General features: G+C 40.5%; 1 protein-coding gene and 1 pseudogene across 1 annotated transcript; both read right to left on the bottom strand.

Annotated features, from left to right (window-relative positions):
- Positions 1-4,648: 4,648 nt before the first annotated feature.
- On the bottom strand, positions 4,649-9,533 carry LOC128572886 (uncharacterized). Its single transcript, XM_053573016.1, is given in 2 exon segments — positions 4,649-5,042; positions 5,045-9,533. Coding segments are annotated over 2 exon segments (4,575 nt in total). The 3' UTR covers positions 4,649-4,956.
- Positions 9,534-10,664: 1,131 nt separating this feature from the next.
- On the bottom strand, positions 10,665-23,178 carry LOC128572528 (RNA-binding E3 ubiquitin-protein ligase MEX3C-like; annotated as a pseudogene).
- Between the last annotated feature and the right edge of the window lie 3,692 nt (positions 23,179-26,870).

Genomic DNA, 26,870 nt, shown 5'->3' with positions numbered 1-26,870 from the left:
GATATATTAGAATTACTGGCCAGCTGGATATATTATAAATACTGACAGTATCATTTGGTGACTGACTAAAATTACCATATGTAAACATTTTTATTAAATAGGAAAAGTGTAAAATCTTTCAATTCTTTTTTGGAGGCCATAAATTGGATATCAAAACATGACAAGGACACCACAAGAAAGAAATATCATTAGCCAATGTCTCTAGAAAAAGATATGCAAAAAATCTTACCACCACATAATAGACTAAAGGGAAAAGAACATATAATCACAATAGATGAAGAAGAAAGTATGTGAGAAAATGTGATAGCTATTCATTTAAAAGCTTCCAGTAAGCTTGGAATAAATATAAAATCCCTTCAAGCCTACAGCAATACTATACCTCATGGCGAAACGTTGTTCCCCTTGGGAACAACAACATCATCAAAAAAATGTCTACTATATTGTTTCTATTCACCATCATACTGAAAGTATTTGCCAATGCAATAATTTAAGAAAGAGAAATAAAAGGTATTAACATTGAAAGGATCTGTAGTAATGACTGTGTTTGTGGAAAATCTAAATATATTTACAAAGTATGCAGATCAGTATATGTATTTAATAAAGTCACACAGAACCAAGTCAGGACACTAAAATAATTTCATGCTCGCATACAGGAAACAAGTACAAAATGAATTTTGAAAATGTCATCTACAACATAATTCAAAAAATCAAATATCTCAAATATCTAGTAGTAAATCTAACAAAAAATTCTTGTATACTTATACAGTATAAGTCACTGACAATATTACACTTTGTGCCTTTCCAGAACTTTTTCAGAGCAGGATGATCTAGAATGGGACAGCTGGCCCCTCTTCTCTCTGACCTTGATGGCCTTCTTCACAAGAGAGCAGTTAAATTGGTTTTAGAAATGCTTTTCAGTTCCAAGCATATGGGGTTGAGTGATATCTATTATATTTAAATATCAGAGAAAAGCATTTTCTTTCTTTTCTCCATGTAGCACAACTGGCATGCAAATAGAATTTTATCATGTCAGACTCTGCCAGCATTGAAAGGCTGAGCCACAGTTGCTATTTGCATGCCAGTTGTGCTACAGGGCACATTCTGTGTGCCTAATAGGCTGTAACATTTTGCTAGGGCTGCCGTGGCTCCTGAAGGAATGTGAGGCAGCTATGTGAGGGCACAGTGTCTGCCCTGCGAGGTTATGGGGATGAGTTCTCTGAGATGGCATACTGCAGACAAATGCATAGAGTAGATTAACACTCTTCTATGTGTAATTCATGCTTTTCCTGCATAAAACTTCCTTATAAAAGTGTTAACTATTAAGCCTTGTGAAAGGTCTGGCAGGCAGTGGAGCTGCCTGCTTCAGGAGATGCTTTGGGCAGGTAGTTAGAATATAAATAGCAGCAATGTGCAAAGATGCTCATGACCTTGTGTGAAGTGAAAACAACACAAAGAAGTTTCTCTGATATTCCTGCAGTGCACCTAACTGAGTGGCTATTGAATACTAATGAAGGCCAAATTTCATTTGGCTCTCTAGAAAGCCCTAGAATAGAGCTCCGAAAGTCCCCAAATGCAATTCTGAGTCTGGGGTCTATGATAGTCTTCTCTACCAAGGGAGGTAACAAGTGATATTTTACAATTGCATTCCTGATCCACTGATCATACCTGCCTTGAACTTCTGGGCGAAATCAAAGTCAATATAGTGGTTTTGTCCCAAATTATAACCAGTAATCTAGTAAACTGCCATAAGCCCTACTACTACCAATAAGTAATCATAATGCATTACAAAGTTACTTCCAATACTGCAGATTTAGGCATAACTTGTTGTAAAATAAAAAAATAAAAAAATAAAAAAACCATTTTGTCAAAACTGGCAGTGTAAAGAAAGCAGAACTGGAAGTGCCTGAATCATCTGTAATGTCAAGTACTGAAAGACTTGGGGCAGAACCCCCCACTCAGCCCGGAGCTCTGACCACCCCAATCAACCGCAAGAGTCGTCTCTTGATGCAAAAACGCAAGAGGATTTTTATTCCTGTATACGGGGACTTGATTCACAACTCTTTTAGGAGCCGAGAAATCAAGTCCCCCACAGCAGTTTTTTACAAGCTTATAAAGGCAAAAACTACAAAGTAGGCGGGAATAGAAGACATGAATAAAGTAACAGAGAATACACACACCTGGGATTCTAACTAGATAAGGAGAACTCTAGTTCACTATTCAACTGTCTTAAGACAAGACTACAGTCAAATATTTACTTAATAGTAAACATTTGCTGAAGCTCCTGGGGCTATCTCCTGGAACAGTTACAAAAGGTCACATTCCTATGGTAGGGAGCGAGAAGTGGTCACATTCTCATGGTAATATTTTCTTTCATTCCCCCATTTGTTTTTTTGGGAAGTTCTAATCATGGAACTTCTGGCTCTATGTATTCATTCTCATGGCTATCGTCTCGGCGGAGAGACTGGTAATGCTGTCTGAGCATTAATACTTGTACAGCACTCACTCTCTCCCGGACGAAGGTAACTATACGGTTGAGAATGTAGGGCCCAAAGGTAAGAATTAGAAGCAGTATAATAAGAGGGCCTATTAAACTGGAAACGAGAGTGGTGAACCAAGGTGATCGGCTGTACCAACTTTCAAACCATCCTTGATGGGCCTCCCGATCTCGTTGTCTTTTTTCTAGTCTCTCCCTGAGTTTAGACATGGAGTCTTTTACCATACCAGAGTGATCTACATAGAAACAGCATTCTTCTCTTAGTGCAGCGCATAACCCTCCATCTTTTAGGAACAGGAGATCGAGTCCCCGTCTATTCTGCAAGACTACTTCTGATAAGGATGTTAGTGACTCTTCCAATTTTGTGATTGATTGTTCTATGGCTTTTAGGTCCTCATCTACAGCTGCTCTCAGTTCTTCGAGATACTGTGGGGTCTGGACAAGCGCAGCCGTTCCTGTTCCTACTCCGGCCGCCACCCCTATACCCATCAGGACAGCTAGAGTAATAGAGACTGGTTCCCTCTTCTCTCTATGGGGTCTGAGATCGAATTCTGCCTCGAAGGAACTCGCCTCATGATAGATAACTCTAGGTATTAATTGTACGAGGATACAGTAGTCTGCAGTGGAGTTGAACACTGATGAGGAAATGCATGGGGTTAGCCCAGTGCTGCAAGCCCACCATCCTCCTTTAGGGGGCACTAGATAATAATTGATAGTGGTTGATGGGCTTTTAATGGTCTGATTACACAGATGCTGGCGATTTTCGGGGATCGTGCCTAGGCAAATGCCTCACCCAGAGACTGCTGTAAGGGTGATCTTGGATCCCCAGTCACAGGAATTATGGGAGGTGGTATTTTGGAAGATACTTGAGAAGGCGATTCCTTCATAATAGGGCAGGCCTGAGGCTAGACACAACCAGCAAGATTCAGTAAGATTAGGGTTGGAAGTATTGAGGACATTGAAAGCCCCCTGTATTAAGTTAAGAAGTCTCTGCCCCGTGCTTGGAGTCTCCGGGGATGTTACCTGGGGAGACAGTTTCGCAGGCGATGGGGCTGTGCTGGCCTCAGTAAATTGGGTGCTCCCCGGAGTCTGGGGCATATGGGGAGAAATAGGCAGCCTAGCTGGTGGCTGCTGTCCTGAGAGTACGATGTTGGGTCCTATCTGGACAGCGACGGGGGTCTCTATTTTTAATTTGATGAAGAAGGTAAATCCTTTATCCCACCCTGACATGTAGAAACGGAATCCCCATGTTCTTCCTTTTATCCAATCTTGGGCTTGTTTCCCCCTCTCCGTGAAGGAAATATTTAGGGGGTTGGACCCTGCTCCGGTACTGCTCCTCTTTACGGTTATTAAGTCCCAAGAGGAGAAGGGGTGCCAGAAGGCCTGCCCAGTCATCTCACATCCCCATTGTTTACAATAGAAATTTTCTACCCCCCCACATCTGTTGGCTTGGCTTCTCATTCTCCCGTAACGGGGACAGATATAGAACTCCGTTTGTCGCATCCGGCGCTGGGCGGGCAAGTTGCCACAGCCAGGGGCGTCTGCAACGTACTGGCCTTGGGATGTGGAGCCTTGGGTAAGTGAGCACTTTGTTAAATGGTGATCAAGGCTTGATGGAACCTCTTTAAAGGTCTCATTGGAGATATCCCAATTATCTAGCCCTGCTATTAAGGCGCAAATATCTGGGGTGAGGGATGGCCACCAGGTCCAAGGAGGGTCTTTTTTTGTAGTACTCCATACTACATCACCAGTCTGAGAGAGAACCTGCCAGGTTAACCTCTGGAGGGCATGGGGGTTGGGACCGGAACTACTTATCACCGGGAGTTGTATCAGCAGGAGCAGGGCTACTGCGGCGAATGCGGAGCTTGAGGGGGTTGTCTGTCTTTTCCACTTTCCACCCGGAGTCTGGCGGCGGTGCTGGTTTGACATGAGATGCGTGGATCCAGGCTGCGATGCCATCGACTTTTATTGCTGTAGGGGTTGTGAGCAGCACCAGGTATGGTCCTTTCCACCGTGGTTCAAGGTTGGCTGTCCGGTGGCGCCGGATGTACACCACATCTCCAACCTGGAACTGGTGAGGTATTTGCAGATCCCTGGGCTTGTAGGCCTCGATCAGCTGGCTCCACACCTCCTTTTGCACGGTTTCAAGGGCTTTTAATCTGGTGTATAGAGATTGAGAGGAGTAAGATTCTGGGGAAGGGAGGTGCTGCATGGCAACAAGCGGGGGGTGAGCTCCATATAGGATTTCAAAGGGGGTCAGCTTGAGAGTGCTAGGGGTGTTGCGCACACGGAACAGGGCAAAGGGAAGGAGGACTGTCCAGTCAGTAATGCCAGTCTCTAAGGATAATTTAGTCATGGCCTCTTTTAGGGTTCTATTCATCCTCTCTACCTGCCCTGAGCTTTGGGGCCGATAAGCACAATGTAATTTCCACTCAAGCCCCAGAATTTTGGCTAAACCTTGATTAACCTGGGCAACAAAAGCGGGACCGTTGTCGGATCCGATTACCTTGGGTAGCCCAAATCTTGGAAAAATTTCTTCTAATATTATTTTGGCTACGACTTGAGCAGTCTCCCTTTTTGTAGGAAAAGCTTCGACCCATCCTGAGAAAGTATCTATGAACACCAGCAAGTACTTGTATCCGTATTTGGCCGGCTTAATTTCTGTAAAATCTGTTTCCCAGTAGCTCCCAGGACGATCTCCTCGGAGTCGTCTACCCTGAGGTAATGTGCTAGGCTGGGTGTTTACTAATTGGCAAGGTCTGCACTCTTTTGCAGCTGCGTCAACGAGTTTACTTAATTCCATAATATAGTATGGGGAGGACTGAACAATAGTTCTTAGATGCTTGGGGCCCAAATGAGTTAATTTATGAAGTTGTCTGAGAAAGGTGATCGCCTGCTCTTCAGGGAGGATGATTTTTCTTTCCGGAGTTTCTCAGATCCCCTCTGGGGATTCTAAGTGGAGGCCTAATCTGTTCATTCTCTCGAGATCCCACTCCGAATATTTAAAGTGTTTGACAAGGGGGGGTGCTATTTCTTTAAGGCTAGGCCTTAAAGTGTTTTCATATAGCGGCAGGATGTTGAGCCTTTGAGCTGCTAGCTTAGCTTCTCGGTCGGCTCTTTGGTTTCCCTCAGCAACTCTGGACCCCCCTTTCTGATGCCCAGGGCAGTGGATAATGGCCACTTTCTTAGGGAGGTGAACAGCCTCCAGTAGACTTAGGATTTCTTCCTTGTGTTTAATTTCTTTTCCTGCTGAAGTCAGCAGTCCTCACTGCCTGTAAATGGCCCCATGAACATGGGTCGTAGCAAAAGTATACCTACTATCGGTGTATATGTTAACTTTTTTCCCTTCTGCCAAACGTAAGGCCTGGGTCAAGGTGACCAGCTCGGCCTTCTGGGCCAACGTCCCTTCAGGCAGACTACTTGCCCAGATGGTCTGCTTATCGTCCACTACCGCCGCCCCGGCCACCCTTTTACCTTCTATTATGGAGCTGCTCCCATCAGTGAACCAGGTCAGCTGGGCATCCGGCAGGGGCTGATCACAGAGGTCCTTCCGAGTTCCAGTTTCCTCAGCCAGTACTTCTTGGCATGTGTGTAATACATCTTTCTGGACAGAAGTATCAGGTAATAGGGTAGCTGGGTTGAGGATGACAGGCGGGCCAAACTGGACTCTGTCTCCGTTTAATAGGAGACTCTGGTAATGTGTCATGCGGGCGTTAGACAGCCACCGGTCTGGGGGCTGTCTGATGATGCTTTCTAAAGCATGGGGGGCAATGACTGTCAACTTCTGCCCCATAGTCAATTTGTCTGCATCTTTTACCAGTACCGCTACTGCCGCCACAGACCTCAGACAGGCTGGCCAACCACCAGTGACGGGGTCTAATTTCTTGGAGAGGTATGCTACCGGTCTTTTCCATGGCCCTAAAGGCTGCGTCAGCACCCCTCGGGCCACTCCTCTCTTCTCATCTACGTATAGGACAAAGGGCTTTGTTACATCTGGTAGAGCCAGGGCCAGGGCTGATAATAAGGCCTTTTTAATGTTGTCAAAGGCCCGCTGTTGGCTGGCACCCCACTCGAAGGGAGTGCCTTCCTTGGTCAAAGGGTAGAGGGGAGCTGCCAGAGTAGCAAACCCCGGTATCCATAAGCGGCAGAACCCCGCAGTTCCTAAGAATTCTCGCACCTGGCGGGGCGAGCAGGGAACTGGAATCTGAGTCACAGTATGCTTCCTGGCTTCTGTTAACCATCTCTGCCCTCCTCTTAGGGTGTAACCCAGGTACGTTACCTCTTTCTGGCAGATCTGGGCTTTTTTAGCAGAGGCTCGATATCCTAAGCGGGCTAGTTCTTCTAGCAATAGTTCTGTGCCCCGATAGCACTCTTCTTTTGTTGTTCCAGCTAGTAGTAAGTAATCTACATATTGTAGGAGCGTCACCTGAGGGTGGCTGGCGTGAAAGTGAGCTAGGTCTTGGTGGAGGGCTTCATCAAAGATGGTTGGGGAGTTCTTAAACCCCTGTGGAAGTCGGGTCCATGTCAATTGCCCCGTTGTTCCAGAGTCCGGGTCTCTCCATTCAAATGCGAAGATGTTCTGGCTAGAGGAGTGTAGTCGGAGGCAGAAGAAGGCGTCCTTTAAATCCAGGACAGTGTACCAGATATGGTTTGGAAGGAGAGAGCTTAACAGATTATAAGGGTTAGGCACGGTGGGGTGGATGTCTTGTGCCCGCTTGTTTACTTCTCTTAAGTCCTGCACAGGGCGATAGTCTCCTGTGCCGGGTTTCTTGACGGGTAATAAGGGCGTGTTCCATGGTGACTGGCATTTTACTAGTATGCCCAGCTGTAGGAGACGCTGAATGTGAGGCTTAATTCCTTCCCGAGCTTCCTTAGTCATAGGATATTGGCGCACTGCCACAGGAGTGGAAGTAGCTTTGAGTTCTATGACTATAGGCGGCCTTTCTGCGGCCAGTCCCATTCCAGCAGTTTCGGCCCATGCCCCGGGATATTTTTCTAGCCAGTCATTTACGAGACTAGTCCCTTTCTTCCGCTGCTTTTCAAAGAGTCTATGTTCATCCTCTAAACGCATGGTCAGGGCTGTTACCCTCTTATTTTGGGTTACCTCTGGGCCAACAGGAGTAAAAGTGATTTGGGCTTCCATTTTGGTGAGTAAATCTCTCCCGAGGAGGGGCGCAGGGCACTCAGGGATAATTAAAAATGAGTGGTTTACCCGTCCCACTCCCAGATCTACTGATCTTTGGGTAGTCCATGAGTACTGCTGATGCCCTGTGGCCCCTACAACCCAGGATTTTTTCTTGGAGACGGGTCCTGATGGTTCAAGTAGGACTGAGTGTTGAGCTCCGGTGTCTACAAGGAACTCGACTGGCTTCCCCTCCACCTTAAGTATTACCCTAGGCTCGGGGAGGGGTTCCGAGCCCCGTCCCCGCTAATCTTCTTCTTCCTCTAAGGCCAGTACTTTCTTGGAGAGTTCTTTCTTCTTTTTTTTAGGACATTCCCTGGCCCAGCGCCCCTTTTCCTTACAGTAGGCACATTGATCCTTATCTAACGGGATGCGGTTATTCAGACTACCTGACTTCTTAGTTCTACCTTGGGTCTGTTCCTGGCTCTTCTCCCCTACTACTGCAGCCAAAATCCGTGTTAAGTTTTTCTCCTGTCTTCGGTCTCTCTTATTTTCCCTTTCTTCTCTCTCTTTCTCCTTTCTCTGCTCTTTTTCTTCCTCAGTTTCTCTTTTATGGTATACTTTCTCAGCTTCCTTAACTAAATCCTGCAAGGTATAGTCCTGCAATCCTTCAATTCTCTGCAGCTTTCTTTTAATGTCTATAGCTGACTGCCCTATGAAAGTCATAGCCACAGAAGCCCTCTGTCCTTCAGAGGCAGGGTCAAATGGGGTGTAGCGCCTAAAAGCTTCCATTAGATGCTCAAGAAACACGGAGGGGGGTTCCGTGGCCCCCTGTATTACTTCTCTTACCTTAGCCAAATTAGTGGGGTGTCTTGCCACCCCACGGAGGCCAGCCACTAGAGCCTGGCGATAGACTGACAGTCGCTCCCTACCTTCTGCCGTGTTGAAATCCCAGTCTGGTCTGGAGAGGGGAAAGGCAGCCTCGATGATGTTGGGGAGCTGGGTAGGACGCCTGTCCGCCCCGAGTACATTCTTCCTAGCTTCTAATAAAATCCTCTCCCTCTCTTCAGTAGTGAAGAGAGTCTGTATGAGCTGCTGGCAGTCATCCCATGTGGGCTGATGAGAGAACATCAGGGACTCTACCAGCCCAGTCAGGCGTTGGGGGTCTTCTGAAAAAGGGGGGTGATTAGTTTTCCAGTTACACAAGTCTGCAGAAGAAAATGGCCAGTACTGGAGGGGCTGGAGAGGAGGTGGTCCCTCATCTGTTGCCACCGGCGGGGGGCCGTATGCCCTCAGGGGTAGGGCAACAGTAGTGTCGGGAGACACTCCTCCCCGGCGGTGACTCCTGGTACCTTGTGCGGGCCCCAGTGAAGGTTCCCCCGGGGGTGCAGAGGGGGCAATCGCCGGATCCGGCGATGCTGGTCCTCCCTGCCCCCCGACAGGAGCCAAGGCGGGAGGGTATGGGGGAAGAGGGGGTGGAGGGTCGAGGAGAAGATGATCAGTCTGGATTTCCGGGTAGATCTTCTTAGGGGGGTCCGAACTGTTGCCCCCTTTTCTGGGAACAGAAGATTGGACAGCGAGCATCTGAGGATTAGACGGGGGCCTGGATGTGGCAGTCCACGGCCGAACCCAGGGGGGCGGATTATGCACCAGGTCCTGCCAGACTATGATGTAAGGTTGTTGATCCGGATGGGCTCCCGGTCCTCTCTGAAAAACAATCTCTTTAATAGCAAAAATAAGAGATAAGTCAAAGGTTCCTCCTGAGGGCCAGCCGACATTAAAAGTAGGCCACTCCGAGGAACAGAAAGTCTGCCATGGGCCTTTTTTAACCTCTACTGACAGATCACAACCTCTTCTCTTCACTTCAGTCCAATGATCTAGAGTTAAACTCAGAGGGGTTGTCACAGTCTGTCCCATCGTCAGTGGATATGTCAGAAACACAAATAACAGAAATATTACAGGTACAAGGACCCACCTACTACACTTGGTCCTTCATAAGCCTATAACAGAATCAGACGGGCGTGTTTCCCGTAATTTTTGATCGAACAACCAGCCTCGACCAGCGCCCTTACAGCAGGAGACAACCAGGCATCCCTGGTTCTCCTCAGTTCCTGGGGCGTCCCCCAGGGTTTCAGCCTGTGGTCCTCCGGGCACGTCTACCGACCACTGTCCGGCCACTCTCACGAGGTGCCGAACGGCTGCAAAATCGAAAGCGCGCACACAAAGTCAAACAAAAGGACTGAAGACACAGACTAGACAGTTTTAGGGGTACCCCTTTCTTACCTCCAAGGTCGACTCTGCAGGTGAGGGGTGGTCGTTATCTCCCGGACGAGCCCCCAAATGAAAGACTTGGGGCAGAACCCCCCACTCAGCCCGGAGCTATGACCACCCCAATCAACCGCAAGAGTCGTCTCTTGATGCAAAAACGCAAGAGGATTTTTATTCCTGTATACGGGGACTTGATTCACAACTCTTTTAGGAGCCGAGAAATCAAGTCCCCCACAGCAGTTTTTTACAAGCTTATAAAGGCAAAAACTACAAAGTAGGCGGGAATAGCAGACATGAATAAAGTAACAGAGAATACACACACCTGGGATTCTAACTAGATAAGGAGAACTCTAGTTCACTATTCAACTGTCTTAAGACAAGACTAACAGTCAAATATTTACTTAATAGTAAACATTTGCTGAAGCTCCTGGGGCTATCTCCTGGAACAGTTACAAAAGGTCACATTCCTATGGTAGGGAGCGAGAAGTGGTCACATTCTCATGGTAATATTTTTCTTTCAGTACCTTGCATAACCTCTTCCTGTGGTTAGGTTTGGGGACCCACTGTTTTGAAATCTTAGACATATACACTTTCTCATAGGCTCACACAACCTATGACTATCTTCCCTCAGCCAACATGAACTTCAGCTTCAGCAATTCTTAGATAAGCTATGTCTCTGCGTCTACATGATAGTATTAATAATTCAAACCAAACTAATAGACAGGAGACCACTTAGGTTTAGTGTTACCACAGCAGCCTTTTATAAGTTTACAAACAACTTTAGCCTAACTCCAATAAAGCCTGATAACAGTCATAAGAATTCATTAGGAAGTTTACTGGAAGTTACCATTATATCCATGCCTTTATAGGTCCATATAGAGATATGGTAATATGGTGTGTGTGTGTGTGTGTGTGTGTGTGTGTGTGTGTGTGTGTGTGTGTGTGTGTGTGTGTGTGTGTGTGTTAAAGAGTGAATTTGGATTGTCTGGGCAAACTGCAAATGATGGTGTTCTCTTTTCATAGATCTTATTGGCATATGCAGAAGAGGTTGTGATCATATGGAACTAGGGAAGTAATAACTTCATTTTCAAAGCAAGTCATACAACCATGCTTTTGTCTTGATTTTGGAGGTGAGCTAGAGGTGGAGCCACCATTGGAAGAGCAGTAACTATTGGTACCATTAGAAAAAGCAGGGATGTATATGGGAAGGCCAATATGGTTGCCTGTACTAACTGGGTCACTCCTAACCCTCCCAGCCAGTGGGTGTTCTGTGCTTCAGGAGAGGTAGGATGAGTAGATGGCTGACTTCCTCTGCACTGAGTCTTCATGTTACCAGAGAGATCACTCTCAAAGCCAGAAAGTGGGTTAACTGGTTCAAAGGAAGTCCAGGTACTTTGAGCATTTCTTGGTAAAGAGTCAAAGGCAGGAGAATTAACTACAAGATCTCTTGAGCCTACTGACAGTAGTGTACCTCCAAACCAAAAGTTTCCTGTACTAAATGGGCTTGTTAGACTAAAGTAAGCCAGCCTATTGCTTCCAAAGTAGGAGTCTGTGGAACCATTTCCTAGAGAACTGGAACTATCATTTAGATAATTAAATATCATTCTTTATGGGCTAGGAGGAACTGGACTGGAGGAGAGCCATGCAGAACCTAGAGCTTACATAGGTACTATTGTTATGGAAATCACTGAGCATTATATAGTTTCCTGCACAACTGACAATATGCATTTTTATTTCTTCCAGTGCTCTGTCAACATTTTCCAGCATCCCAATCCCTTCAAAGACAGGTTCCTTATCTCTGCATGGAGTTACTATGTATGTGGGTCTGCTTCTGAATTCTTTTAATAGTTGCTTCTTAGGGTCCAACCGCTAATCCTACCATATGATTAGGAGACCCTGACTTGGACTGTGGTTTAACCAGGAAGATTAGGACTAAATGACAATTAGTCCCAGGGCAGGGCAGGGCAGGGCAGTGCAAGGCAGGGCAGGGCTATTTTTGTTTCGAAATGCACAAATCATGGAGAAGTGCCCTGTAGCTGAGAGGATTTCGCTCTTCCTCAGGTGCAGGGACGCCTGCTTCCCGTTCAGGTTGGCGCCGGCGCCCCGCAGCTTCCGGGCCGCAGGCGTGGGGCAGCATCGCGGCCATCACGCCTGGGCATTGTCCCCTCAGTACAGCATCCGCCCGGCCAAGGCTGCAGCCACCGCCTCCCGGGCATCGGAGCCTGAGGCGGGCAGCAGTACCGACCCAGGGACCGGTCCAGGATACACTGGGTCTGGCAGGCGGTAGCCGTGGGCGGCGGCGGCGCGGCAGCAGGAGCAACAACAGCAGCGACAGTCCATTCTCCTCTGTTTCACAAAGGCAAGGTCAGCTTCAAGGCAGAGGTAGGTATCCAGGTGGGTGAGTGGGGACGGCAGCGGGGCGGGGCTGCTGGAGGTGGCAGCCGCTCCCCTTTCAGGGTTTCTTTTGTTTCATGTCCTTAACCAGCCCCTAGCGCGCCTGTCCTCAGGAACATTTATTAAATAAGGTTTCTTTTCTCCAATGTATGTTTGTGTTTGCTTTATGGATCAGATGGCGATAGGAGGCTGAATATCGTTTTCTAATTTTCTGCACTATGTCATTTAATCAGAACAAAACACAATATATCATTTATCCCCATATACACACAAACACATATATCCATATATACATATACATCTGTATCCATTTATGTATATTTTCATACATTTATATATACATATTGTATCTTCTACTGACTTTTCTTTTTCAAACTTTAACGAACGCAACCTCTTTTACTAAGCACTATGAAGAAAAAATGAAAATAAAAGAGTTTTTCACTCATTGTTTTCAAAGTTTTAATACTATTCTGGAAAAAAGTAGCACTTCTGGGAAGTTGAAACAGAAAGCCCTTATTAGCATTCTGAGCAGGCATCTCAATAAGAGTCAGGTTCTGAGAATGAGCCAGGTGTCCCACATAAATCTAAATCCCTTGGCCAGGTTAGGAGACAATCGCAAGCATTTGCAGTTCTGGCCAGATAAGACTCTGCTGGTTGTTTGGAAAAAGTGCCAGACTTTGAAGGAGTCGAACCAGGACATTCCAGGCATTAATGCTTTTACTCAGGGAAAATTTATTATTTTAAATTGTGTGTGACACACTGTGCTGAGAGTAAAATTAAAAATTAATAAAGCATACTTGCCCATCAGAAAACACATTTTGATCAGATACTCGGAACTCATGCATTTGGTACAGCCATTTTAGTGGGTTTTATTATATCATTGTGGCTTAATTAGTAGTTCTCTAATGACTAATGGTATTGAGAATATTGTTTTGTGCAAATTGGGGAATTTTATTTTTTATTTGGAAAAATGTCTATTCAAATCCTTTGCCCATTTTTAACTGGAAAACTCCTGTCTCATTAGTGACCTATAAAAGTTCTTTATATATTTTGGTTCCTAGACCCAAATCTGATACGTAATTATTATTATTATCTTTTTTTTTTTTTTTGCAGTTTTTTTTTGACCGGGGCTGGGTTTGAAACCGTCACCTGGGGCGTATGGGTCCGGCGCCCTACTCCTTTAAGCCACAGGCACCACCCTCTGACACATAATTTAAAATGTTACTTCTCATTAAGTAGTTTAACTTTTCATATTTACCATGATTTTTTTTGAACAATTTTTTTCAGTTTGAAGTACAATTCCCTTTTTTTCTTCTTTATTGTGCCTTTCTTATATTAATCTTTATTAAACCCAAAGTCACAAAAATTTACTCTTATGTTTGTCCAAAGAATTATGTAGTTTTAGCTTTTACATTTAGGTACATAATCTATTTTAGTATTTTTGTGTGGATGTGGATCAAATTAGGGGTACAACTTCCTCCTTTGCACATGAATGTATAATTTTCCCAGCATCATTTGTTGAAAAGCAAAATTAACTTTACCCCAGATTATTCTTTATTAAAGAATCTTCTTTTATGTTGGTCGACATGAAACCATCCTTATGCTTTCACCATATTGTTTTATTTCTGTAACATTGTAGTAATAAATATTATCAGGAGTGTAAGTTACTAAGTATTCTTTTTCTAAATTGTGTATATTTAATTTTCTTTGTATGTTCACATGGATTCTAGAGATAGCTTGCCAAATTCTATTAAAGAAAAATTACTTAGTAAGTTTCATTGACTCTGTAGTTTAACCTGTGTATTTTCATCTTAATATTTAGTAGTATCCTTTAATATTGGATGTTTCCTAATTTATTCCATTCTATTTTGATATTTAAGTATTTTAAATGATTTTAGTTATAAACTGCTTGAATTTATTTTGTTAAATTTATTCCTAAATAATTCCTTTTTGTGATACTATTGTTAATAACTTTTTCTTAATTCAATTTATTTTGTTGACTACTGTTATATAAAAGTACTATTTAATTTAGTATGTTGAGGTTGTATCTGTGACATTGATTAAATTGTGTATTAGCTCAAGTAATGTTTAGAAAATTCCTTACATATTTTGAACATTATGACAATAAAAATCTATTTCATTGTTTTAATCCAGAAGATTTTATTTTTATTTGTTTTTGTGTACAATATTTTCACTAATACATACAGAACAATGTTGAACAGAATGCTAAAGGTGGATATTCATGTCTTGATTTTATACTTACAGATGAAGCAAGTATAACCCATTTCACCATGGGTTATACTAGGAGCTGCAGGTTTTACACAGTCTTTCAACAGGTCTCAGATGTTCTTCTCTAGCAGTCAGCAATGTGTTTTATCCTGAACAGGTGTTAGAATTGTCAAACATTTTCTATTTAAAATATCACCTTCTTTCTTTCATTCTAGAAATACTATATAATACATTGGTTGATTTTTTTTTATTTTAATCTAACATTGCCACCATGAAAAAAATTCTAATTGGTCATGGTACATATTAATTTTTATGTGTTGCTTTTATATGTTGTTGGTTCAGTTTGCTAGTACTTGTGAGGATTCTATATTTATATGGAATATTGGTTCATAGCCTTTCTTGTGATGATTTGTCACAGTGTTAATATGGTTATATTGGCTAAGAGATGAATTTAAAAATGTTCCTCTTTTATTGCAGCAAGGTTTTGTGAGAATTTGGGATTAATTTTCAGAAAATGCTGAGTTTACAATATAAGCAATTTAACATTAGAGTTTTTTGCGGGGGGGACAGGATCACACTTTGACACCCTCAGTAGAGTGCCATGGCGTCATAGCTCACAGCAAATTCTTGGGCTCAAGCAAATCTCTTGCCTCAACCTCCTGAGTAGCTGGGACTATAGGTGCCCGTCACAAAGCCTAGCTATTTTCAGAGACAGTGTCTCACTCTTGCTCTTTCATTTTTTTATATGCCTATGATTACTTACTATGTGTAATCAATTTTTTCATTTCACTTTCACAGTCTTTGCCTATTAAGACTTTTATTTCTATTTTATAGTATTTCATGGACATTAACACTCTTTTCAATTGACATGGAATAATCTTGAATGAAAATGTATAATGAGGCTTTAGTCAAATTTTTTTCCATTTGTTAGGATAAATAATATAACATAATTTTGTTACTAAATATTCATATTTACTGTATGAGATACATGAGTTACCAAATACAAATGGCAATTAGTGAAATTGCCATTTTAGTTTGGAATTTATAAATAATATTGAGATAAGATACAACAATAAACTATAAATAAGAATACAAAATAATTTATTTGGAAAATGATATAAACAAATATAATTTGACAGAGTAGTTAGTATTAATATTTAGCACATAAAATGTATTAGACATTATTCTAACATTAAATATTTTACAGGTTTAATATCTAAGCATAAAATGAATAGAATAATTGAAAAGTTCATTTAAAAAACTCACACCATTTTAAAACTGTATTTCTAAATGAAATATATTAATTATAAATATTTATTGAGTGCAAGGTGCTATTTTGATCTATGTTTACTTTGTCGGATGATTAAATCAAGATAATTAACAAATTTATCACTTCACATATGGGTGTCAAAAACTTTAAAATCTACTCTTTTACCAATTTTATAATATATAATGTATCATTATTTAATTATAGTCAACATTCTTTGCAATAGATCAATAAATTATGTTTCTCCAGTCAAACTGATACTTGATTCCCTTTGATCAACATGTACCCTTTCTCCATTTACCTGAGGCTCTGACACATTTTCACGTGTATTAGGTAACATTAAATTATACATATTATAGACAGCAACTATGCTTGTATTCAACAAGTAAATTATTATGATAATGGTAAATAATTTTATTTAAAAAGATTCATTAAATAGGCATTGAATGGGTAGCATTTTTATACTGCTATATATCTTTCATAGCTGCCATTTTTAAGTACTAGACAAGCATTTTAAATGGAAAGATTTTAGTTCCAAAATATTGTTATTGTTATTAATTTCATGACAGCAGAAATCCATCAGGGGATATTTTCTAGGTATTTTAAATGACAATAGAAATTTGTGACTATATTGTAACCAATAAGTAATATCTAGCCTCAGTGAAATTTTATTAAATTAAAAAAATTAACTTCTGGATTAAACAGAAGATGCAAACTAAGATTATTATTAATTTTATAGAGTCAGAGAAGGGGTAATGGGGGAAGTGGATGATCAAAGCTAAGAACCTGAATTCAAATTCAGTGTTCTCACCCTTGGGCTGAGGTCACTGCATGTTGGAGCAGTGGACTTTGTCCAGTTGGGACACTATAAAATATACCTGAACATAGGAAAAAAAAATAAACTAAATTCAGGTAAATAATTTTTCTATTCCAGCTTAATGCTATAGAAAAACACTAATTCTGGCAATATACAGGTACTGTTCTCTGCGTTGAAATAAAATCAATTCATAAACATTTGCAAAACATAAAATATTTTTACCACAACAATACTGAACTCTACATATTACTATTACATTGTATTTTGGGGGACAAATGTATTCTAAATAACATAAAGTGAGATTGTAGGTGATAATGTTCACGCCTCAGAAAATATATGTAAAATATTTTCATAATGTGTTCTCTGTTGATATTTGTGGTTTGAGGAAAGATACAAAATATTCTAAAGCCTTTTAATACAAAAAGCTAAAGTTCTCCGAAAGTAACAAGCAACCTTACAATAATGTATAGCATTGAAAGAAAAATTGACAACTTCCCAGGTACAGAAGTAAACAAAAAACAATTGAGAAATTGAACTAACATGTAAGTGCCTCCTCTTACATATGGCTGATTGCATGGATGCCACATCTATACGGGTTGTCTAAATTGCCAAAAAGCTAATAAAAAGAAAAGAAAAAGACATAAATGGACTACAGACATCCCAAATGTGATATATCTCATAAATGAGAACTAAATGATAATTTATGTTTCACACAGTTATAGGACTTGCAGTTAAAAGGTCACTACAATGAGGAAAAATATTTTTTTTGTGTGTGTTTTTTTTGGCCGGGGCTGGGTTAGAACCTGCCACCTCCGGCATATGGGACCAGCGCCCTACTCCTTGAGCCACAGGTGCCGCCCGAGGAAAAATCTTTTTAAAAAGACAAAATAATTTGAAAAGAAAACTATAAGCTTGACAAGCCATATTTAGAAAAGACCCAAATGTAAAATAAACAATTAAAAATGTAATTAATCTACTGAATACACATGTGGGTAAAACATTAAAGTAAACTGAGCTATGAGAGGATGATTTATGTACAACACAGAAAATAACTTAGTCAAATATCATAAAAGGAGAAAAAGTAATAGAAAACACAAATGTAATTATATATATATGAGGAATAGAATCAAGAGAACAAAAAAATCTGTTTTTCTCACAGAATATATTGAAAAAATTAAAGGCAATATTGAAAGATTGGTGAATATAAACTTCTAAAATTAAAAACCAGACATGAATTATTGAATTTATGCTCGTAGTTTGTCACAAAGAGAAAAAATAAAAAAAAATACTTAAAAGAGAAATAGCCTTGGCCTGTAATCCTAGGACTCTGGGAGGCCAAGGCAGGTGGATTGTCTGAGCTCACGGGTTCAAGACCAGCCTGAGCAAGAACAAGATCCCCGTCTCTAAAAATAGCCAGGTGTTGTGGTGGGAGCGTCCAGTCCCAGCTACTTGGGAGGCTGAAGCAAGAAAATCACTTGAGCTGAAGAGTTTGAGTTGACTATGAGCTATGACACTATAGCACTCGCCCAGGGTGACAAAATAAGACACTCCCTCAAAAAAAAAAAAAAAAAAAGAAAGAAAAAGAAATAGACTTGCTATAATATGTCAAACAGACTATAACATTGAATATGAGTGAAAGACAAAGATAATTTACCATGATAAGCGCAAAATTGTCACAATTTTATAGAGCATAAAGAAAAATAAATATTAACAAAGCTGAGAGAAATTACTATTAAAGCTAAAAATTAATTAGCTAAATTAATTTTAACAAAAATAATTTTAAAAAAACATTGAGTGATTTTTCTTATTCATGAGAGCTTCTCAAGAGTGCACTTCAAGAAAAAAGAAGTGGTTATGCATATAATGTGAGTCAGAAAATTGATTTGGGATTATCAACCTCTGGTAGACAATAAACTAGTGAAACCCAATACTCCTTTGCAAAATTCAAATGTTTCTAAAAATAATAGAATTGTAATTCCACACAATGTATTATTCACACAAAAAGTCCTTTGCTATTGGACTACGTTTTAAATTTTCAGAATATTAAGGGGGTACTAATGTTTCAGGTTACATGGATGACTTTAGTAATGCTTAAGTCCCAGCTAAAGGTATGCCTGTCACCCAAACTGTGCTCATTAGGTAGTATTTTCCCCTCCCCTCCTTCTACCACGTGCTTGCTTTCCATTGAGTTTTCTTCCCTCTGTGCACATGTGTGCTTGTCAGTCAGCTCCAATTTAATACTGAGTACTTGTGGTGGTTGTTTTTCCATTCTTGAGATACTTCAACTAGCAGGATGGTCACTAGTTTCATATAGATTGTTTCAAAAGGTATGAATTCATCTTTTCTTATGAGTAGTATTTTGTGTCATTCATGTACCACATTTTCTTAATCCTTACTTGAATAATTTAATTAAGAACAGAAGAATTTTCAGATTTTTTTTCCATTACACTCTCATTAACAACGATGGAATTTTGGTGGTATATTTTTCAGAACATAGATTATTCTTTTGTCAGAAGTAATTTGTATCAAAGGACAGACAGTAGCATAGAGATTGGCCACAACATTCTGAATATCTAGGATGACTGGGTTGTAATCCCACAACATTACTGAGGAGGATGAGTTAATAATGTCCACCAAGTACAGGAACACAAAACAGCTCACCAGCAGCAGGATGATCTGGGTAGCCCTTTTCTCTGCAAAAGCTCTTGTGGAGAGGTTGGTGCTGTGAAGGTGCTGGGATCGCTTCTGATGCTTTAGCAAGAGAATGACCATGTATGTACTTGAGAGCAGCATCATTCCTACAAAGAAGACATTCTGGGATAATGTGAGAATAAAAGCAAGTCCCCTGATGATGGAGTTCATTGGAGAAAGTGAGCAGTATGTACTTACTTTGAGTAGATTGGTCTGTGTCATGTTGGACAAAGCTACTGTATATAAGAGTAGGATACTGCTAGAAGACAAATTGAAGGACCAATAAAAGAATAAAATATGGACAATGTAATTTGCAAATTTGTGTTTAAATCTTGCCAACCAGGAGGTGCTGGGACTGATGGTGATGGCCTGTAGCATGCTCAGGAGGCAGGTGGTACAGATGGAGAGGCCCTTCATCACATTGCTCAGGTAGAACAAAGCCTGACATTTAAAGTCATTCTGAAAATTCAGTGACTTAAACAGATCTGAGGACAAAACATGCACTACAGAGAGGAGCCTCACCAAGTGGATGAAGGCCAAGTGACAGGTGATCAGGTCAGTGGGCTTAAGCCAGCAATCCTTAAAATTTCTGAAAATGAGGAAGAAAAGGAGAAAGGTATTGGCTGAGACTCCAATTCCAGCTTGGAAAAAACAGGCATTTGTCCCTGATAACATAAGTGGAAAGTGTGTTCTTCTTAATGGCAAAGAGAAATTATATTCTGTATAACTGAAAAAAGATAACAAAAGACCTCACATCATTAATGTTCATTCTTCAGTGATGAAAATCATCACAAATTATCTTCAAATATATTTTACCTTTTATTATTGATAAACTCTGTCTCATAAATTCTAATCATCTAATATCTGCATTATTTTCTACACAAAAATTTAAAAATACATACACACATACACACACATCTATACACACAAACACATACACAATCTGTATGCACACATGTATACTCCTATTATACGTGGGCTTCCCTGTTCCCAAACATTGTTGTCTTACATTATCTCATTTTATATTTATTAAACACATTGATGCTACGATCATAGAAACTTACTTAATTATGTGTCCATGGGTCTCTCCCAGTTTAGTTTCCATCTCAGTGATCCCTATGTAAACTCTCTATATCTCAGCTGAGGATTAATCCATCACTAAACTGTCTATAGGATAAACACTACTTGTAATCAGTTTATGACCACAAAGTTGCCTTAAAATAATCACGTTGATTCTTTTCTTGAAATTATACTCAACACAGCACCCCCTCTCATGCCTTAAAAAGTACTTAGGTCTTCAATAATATAGTTTTCCTCAAGTTTCACTATATCTACAATATCAGAACATCTTGCATAATTTTGCTGAACAACTTTGCTGTTACTGTCTCATGTTATTAATCAGTATACAGATATCAGTGTTTTATCAATTTATTTTGATTCGGGGATTAGAAAAATTCAGCTTAATAATACATGAAAATGGGGAAAGTAATGTTTAATAAGATTCTTCTAAGATGAAAGTGTGTCCAATTATATTTTGAAATTACTTGTCACTATACTATTGATAATTACTGACAGATGTCATATATTATCTGTATTACATATATATATTATATCCATATACAGTTATTGTGATAGTATTTCTGACCCATACTTAAAAATTAATAGATGAAGTAGAACATTGGTCTAAAATGCCTTGAAATGCTTGAGTTTATAAAAGACACGATGTATAGTTGAAATGGTTGTTAATCTAACTCTAAAAGCTTAAGCTAGTAAAGGGACACATTCATCCTGAATGCCATATAGTTGCACTAACATGCATCTTCACCATCAGCACAGGTGGGTTCTGTTTTCATGATGGAACCAGGAAAAATACCAGGATTGAATTTAAAGGCTTGATTGTATCCCTACTTTGAGGATGATAGTCCAAGTCCAGTAAAATGATATTTCGACTGAATAATAAAATACATGCAATTATTTATTAACTATGTATCTATATATTTTGTTAATATAACACATAGAATACAAGAGAGAAAATTAGATAAAATGACATGGGTAAGAATGTTATCATTTTCTTCTCATACCTCAAGATAAATTCAGCTTACACCACAAATCTTTGTGCTTCTCTCTGAAAATGATCATCACTCACTGAATGATTCTTGCTGTGCAGAAACAACAGGCCCAGTCTTTCTCCAACAAAGCTCTTGCGGTCACTGGTGCTGAGGCTAGACAGGAAGACACTATGGTTACCAGGAATGAGTATTGGCAGCTAAAGAACAATTGGCAGGCTGTGGCCCAGCACCTGGAGGGAGTCCACCAGCATGTATATGCCTGTCAAGATGCTGTTAGGCCTAGACTAAGGTGGAAAAATACCAGTTAACTCCTGGAAAATTTCTGGGCCGCAAGCTCTCAACTCTCAAAATGGAGTGATTCTGGTTCACTCCCAAGATAGATGGGAAGGTATTACTTGATTTCTTGCTTGACTCACTCACTCCCTGGGAAATAGACCGGGAAATAGACCAGGAAGTACCAACTGTCCCCAGACTGACCTTTAAATAATAACAGGTGGGGAAATTACTGAAACAAAGATATATGGGGAGAAAGTACTAAAACAAAGATGTATGGCTAATGGCAAAGTTCTGCTTCTGTACATTGCTTGCTTACCAACCTCGGTGCAGCTGGGCAGCCTGCATGCCAACCAGGATGCAGACCAGGCCTTAAAAACCAGACCCCTTAAGGAAATGGGGCTGTTCTCCCAACCCCGGTGTTTTAAATAAAGGACTCATTTGTTAATGAGTCATTTGTTAAAATCTCATTTGTTAAAAACCCTGGCTTTTAAATAAAGGACTCATTGGTTAATTTTGAGTGATGACATGTTCTTTGAGAATTCCTGGGCACAACAATTTCTCCACCAACGTGGGAAGCTGTCTCCTGCAAGTCCTAATTTTAGCCTGAAGGTAGCTGCCGCTGCCGATTCTATCTGAAGACCTCAGATGGATACAAATAGTAGCTGACTTTCTTCAATCAGGCCAGGGTTAGTAAAAGAGTGGAGAGGGATGGGGATGAAGAGACTAACCAAAATTTTAGTAACTCCCTATTGTTTACAGAATAAACTTCGACATTAAAAATTTCACAATCTCAATCTAACTTGTAGTTATCATCTAGGAAAAGAGGGAGCAGAACATGATGGCAAGAGTGCACAAGAGAGCCAACAGGAGAGAATGGGATCAAAACGCAGGTCTTCACTTTTGATCCAAAACAAAACCAGCTGCAAGTGGGCAGTTTCAAATTCGGGTGAATGTGGGCACCTGGGTGGTGGCTTAGTGGAAAAAGCAAAAGAAAAACCTGCTCTGGCACAGGTCTCCTGGGTCCTGCCCTTACCGTGCAGAAAGTGTTCAGCCTCCCGCAGCTCTTGTGCCTTCTTCCTCAGCAGTTTGGCCACTGCCACAACCTCAAGGTTCAGACCCTGCCTGGCGATAGAAGAAGGTCCGCAGAGCTGTCGTGCCACTGTCAGACAGCTCCTCCAGAGGCCGACCCGCAGCCCGGCGGACTCAGAGGCCTGGGGCAGCGCCCCACAGCAGCCACCCGCAGCGCTAGCTTGAGAGCGCTGAGGACCTTCAGGACAGGAAGTTCCAGACAGAGATGGTTTCCTGACACCAAACCCAGCTCAGAAATAGGGGCGAGAGCAGACAAGGCTCACCCAGCACTGGCGCTGTGTTAAAGGGCTGCCAGAAGTTTTGGCGGGAACTTATGGCTAAGAGGAATGAAGCAGCACGGTTCCTGGCTGCCCAAACCTGTGCCCCAGTATGAAACAGTGGGGGCGGGGCCGTCATCCCATACCCGCGGGAGACATCGGGCTCCTCCTTTAAACACTTCAGCACAAGTGACCTTGCGGTCATTGGGATGAAAGGGGAAAGCAGCAAGTTGACGCTGGTGGCTGTGAGGATGTTTCCCAGCACAGAATGAGACCTTCAAGAACCAGTGCGGTGGCAGAGGTCACAGCCACAGAAGTCGTCTGTCCTTAATTCCGGCCGGGCCATTACAGCAAATGTCAGGAAGATCACTCTTGTGTATGTTTGTTCCTTTTCCTATTATCCGGCTCATGTTTCTCTTTTCAACAGTGGGTCAGCTTCATTTTATCCCTGACGTGACAAGTTTATGCTAAGACAATCCAATAAATTTGCAAAATCTGCGTTCCTGCCCTGCCTCTGCGGCGTAATTGATTTGACCTGCATGTTCCTTCTCCCAGGTTTCGCTAGCTGCTTTTTAAAGAGGTTGAGTGAATCTGTGTTAAACTACAGCACAACAAAACCTTCAGAGACACGTGTCCGGTGGCCCAAACTCCAGTCTCTTTCCAAAAAAACTGCACATAGCAGATGCGTGCTGGGAATACTGAAGTTTATTGTGGCATAATGCTTTACCAATGGAGTTGATGGAGTTAACACAAGCAAGGCAGTCTTGGGAATTTAAGGGCTGAGCACTCAGTGTGAGAACTACTTTTCGCCTCGTTTGGGTAGTATCTATTAAAAGATGATGTGTTGAGAGAAATGACATATTGAAAGAGCTTCTGAATTACTTTAAAAAAATCAAATGATAAAACACTGGGAGCTCTTAACCAGGTTCAAATAGCCTTCCACCATCCAATCGAAACTAGGAGGTTATGTATAAAATTATTAGAAAATGAGTTTGTGTTGCCTTTCATGACTTAACATTACATACAAATGCAGAGTGATGATGGAAGAATAAATTAATTCACAAAATTACAGAAAGCAAAAATAATTTTGCTACTTAAAAGCTCCAACTAATTACCTCACATTATTTTATTTTGTGTATTCCAGCTACACTACTTTATAAATTTGTTGTAAGATAGTGGTTGAAATCATTTTTAATTCTGATCTGAGTATAAAACAGGACGGGTCAGGTAGTTTATAGCTATTAGAAACAACTATTTCCCAATTCTAACCTCACCTTTAAATTTTTTTAACAATAAAAATGTTTGAAGTCATTTGAATTCAACACGATAAATCTTTCACCTGAATCCTCAAAACATCTCGTACTTCAAGATTATATTTTATAAGGCTGCGTAATATTCCATGAAACAAATATATAATCACCCACACTCCCATAAGAAAGATATAATACAACTACAGCCCAAGATGAAAGGGGAAAGAGGAATGGGAGAAGGGAAGGGTGGATAGTGGAGGGAGGGTAATGGCTGGGACCACACCTATGGTTCATTTTGCAAGGATACATGTCAAATCTATTACATGTGGAGTATAAACGTCTTAACACAAAAATTAAGAAAATGAGATGAAGGCTATGTTAATGACAGTTTGATGTGGGCATTCCAAATTGTATATAAAACCAGTACAGGATTAATTTTTTTTCTTTTTTTTGGACAGGGCTTGATTTGAACCCACCACCTCTAGTATATGGAGCCAGTGCCCTACTCCTTGAGCCACAGGCACTGCCCAGAGCTATGATTAATGTAAAGGAATATATTTTATTATTTATAAAAGGTGAAAAGTTATAATAAACAATACCCCAGATAACAATGTAAAAAAAATTTGTTTCCTTTATTTCTGTTTTAGAAATTTAATTTATCTCAACCCTCAGAATGCAACAACTTCTAGTTGTTAATAACATACATATGCACCCAATGTCCATTGCTGTTTAATTAAAATTTACAATAAATTTTGTATCTTGTATTATTATTTGATGAGTCTGGCAAATCCACTATGAAAGAATCACTGGAGTTTCAATAATATGGTGCCCACTTGTGAGAAATGATATAGAGGAAAAACCAGAGAGGTAACTGATAGGTGGATCAAAGTACCAAAAACAATTGCGTTCTATCTTAAACATTAAAAATTGAAGAAATCAGAAAGAACATCTGAGCTCTCACTGTGAAGAGTGACAAGTTGACCTACATGTTCCTTCTCCCAGTTTTCGCTAGCTACTTTTTACAGAGGTTGAGTGAATCTGTGTTAAACTACAGCACAACAAAACCTTTAGAGACACGTGTCCCGTGGCCCAAGCCCCAGTCCCTTTGCAAAAAATCTGCACATAGAAGATATGTGCTGGGAATACTAAAGTTTATTGTGGCATAATGCTTTACCAATGGGGTTGCTAATGCTGAAGGTGAAGCCCCTGAGCCCTCTCAGAAGACAGATTAAAAAGAAAAAGGGACAGATAATGCAGATCAATCCATTCTCTTTATTCTGGCTGTCACCTTGGACTATTTTGAATATTGTAAGCCCAATGTTCCTGCATAACCACGCATAATGGTGGGAGAAATATCAATATTAAAATAACCAGTGAAAATGATCATTTAAAAATCTGTGGGCTTAGATGAGACTTTCAAAGAAAAGAAAAGGAGTACAGCAAAATGAAAAAGCCATTTAAACAAACAGAGGGATTATTTTGCCTGTAAGTAATATGTTCTTTGAAGAAAATAATTTGGAAAAGCCTCTTTCCTGGTCTTTTCCATGATATATGACTTTTAGAGTAGTGTTATTTTATTTCTGATAAATTATAGTTTCACTTTGCGATTACGTGTGGTGATCTTAGCACTTATTTGACAATAAAATGTACATCTCCAATGTTTTATTTTATTAACCAAAGTGTCATTTTCATCATAAATTTCACTATATTATTAGCAGCATTATCGTTATGATAGGTCATTAACGATATAAAATGATTTTGACAATTTCAGTGAGAAGGTGAGAGTGATTTGGTTGATATAGTACCATTGGTGCCAACAAAAATAAATCACGTGGAGAATTCAGGAAAGTGAACCCCTTTCCTACCAAGAATAAATCAATGAAAGGATCATTATGAAAAGCACAAATGCCATAGAACTATGGTAGCATCCAGTACCAGTGAGGGACTTCAGTGTATTTACCATTTTTGGTGATTTAACAGAGTGTAGGCCGCACAAAGTTGTTGACAAGACTATCCATAATCTCACACACATCACTGTGAGGCTTCAAAGAAAAAGTATGAGTAGCAGAAGTGTCACTGCAAATGTCACAGACAAAAGCAAGAAAAAAGCAGAAGCTTGATTACAAATTATATGGTATAGATTTTGGAAAATTCTAAAATTGCTCTGTGAAACTGTGTTCTGTTGACCATCAGAATCAGGACAACACTAGGAAAGCATCGATCTAAACTCTGAGGAGCTGGTGACAGGCATCTCAGTGCATCACTCTGTTTGGAAGATGAGGGTCATAGCAACTGGGTAAAATAATAAAGTTTGAGGGAAGTGGAGAAAGTGTCGTCTGTGCTCCAGGTGTCCCGATCAGGTTCACTGGGTCCCTGAATTACCTGACTTTACCCTACTCGATTTATGAAATACATAATGTTACTATAATTTAATACAAACTTAAAATTCCGTAATGTTTAAAAATATAAATAGAAGTTTTTATTAATAAATATTTGAGGTGTTGATTTCATTGTGGATAGAAATGAGCAATCACTGTCCTCATTTTGTTTATAGCAATATAATGGTTCCAACCGTCTATGTATTCTCTATTAAAGGTACATAGATACTAAAACCTCTATTATTACTAAATTCAGACAATGTTAACAG

Source organism: Nycticebus coucang, chromosome 20, assembly GCF_027406575.1.
Source record: "Nycticebus coucang isolate mNycCou1 chromosome 20, mNycCou1.pri, whole genome shotgun sequence".
In the NCBI taxonomy this organism is placed as follows: domain Eukaryota; kingdom Metazoa; phylum Chordata; class Mammalia; order Primates; family Lorisidae; genus Nycticebus; species Nycticebus coucang.
Note: the sequence above shows the minus strand (reverse complement) of the source record. Positions and strands in the feature narration are given on the sequence as shown.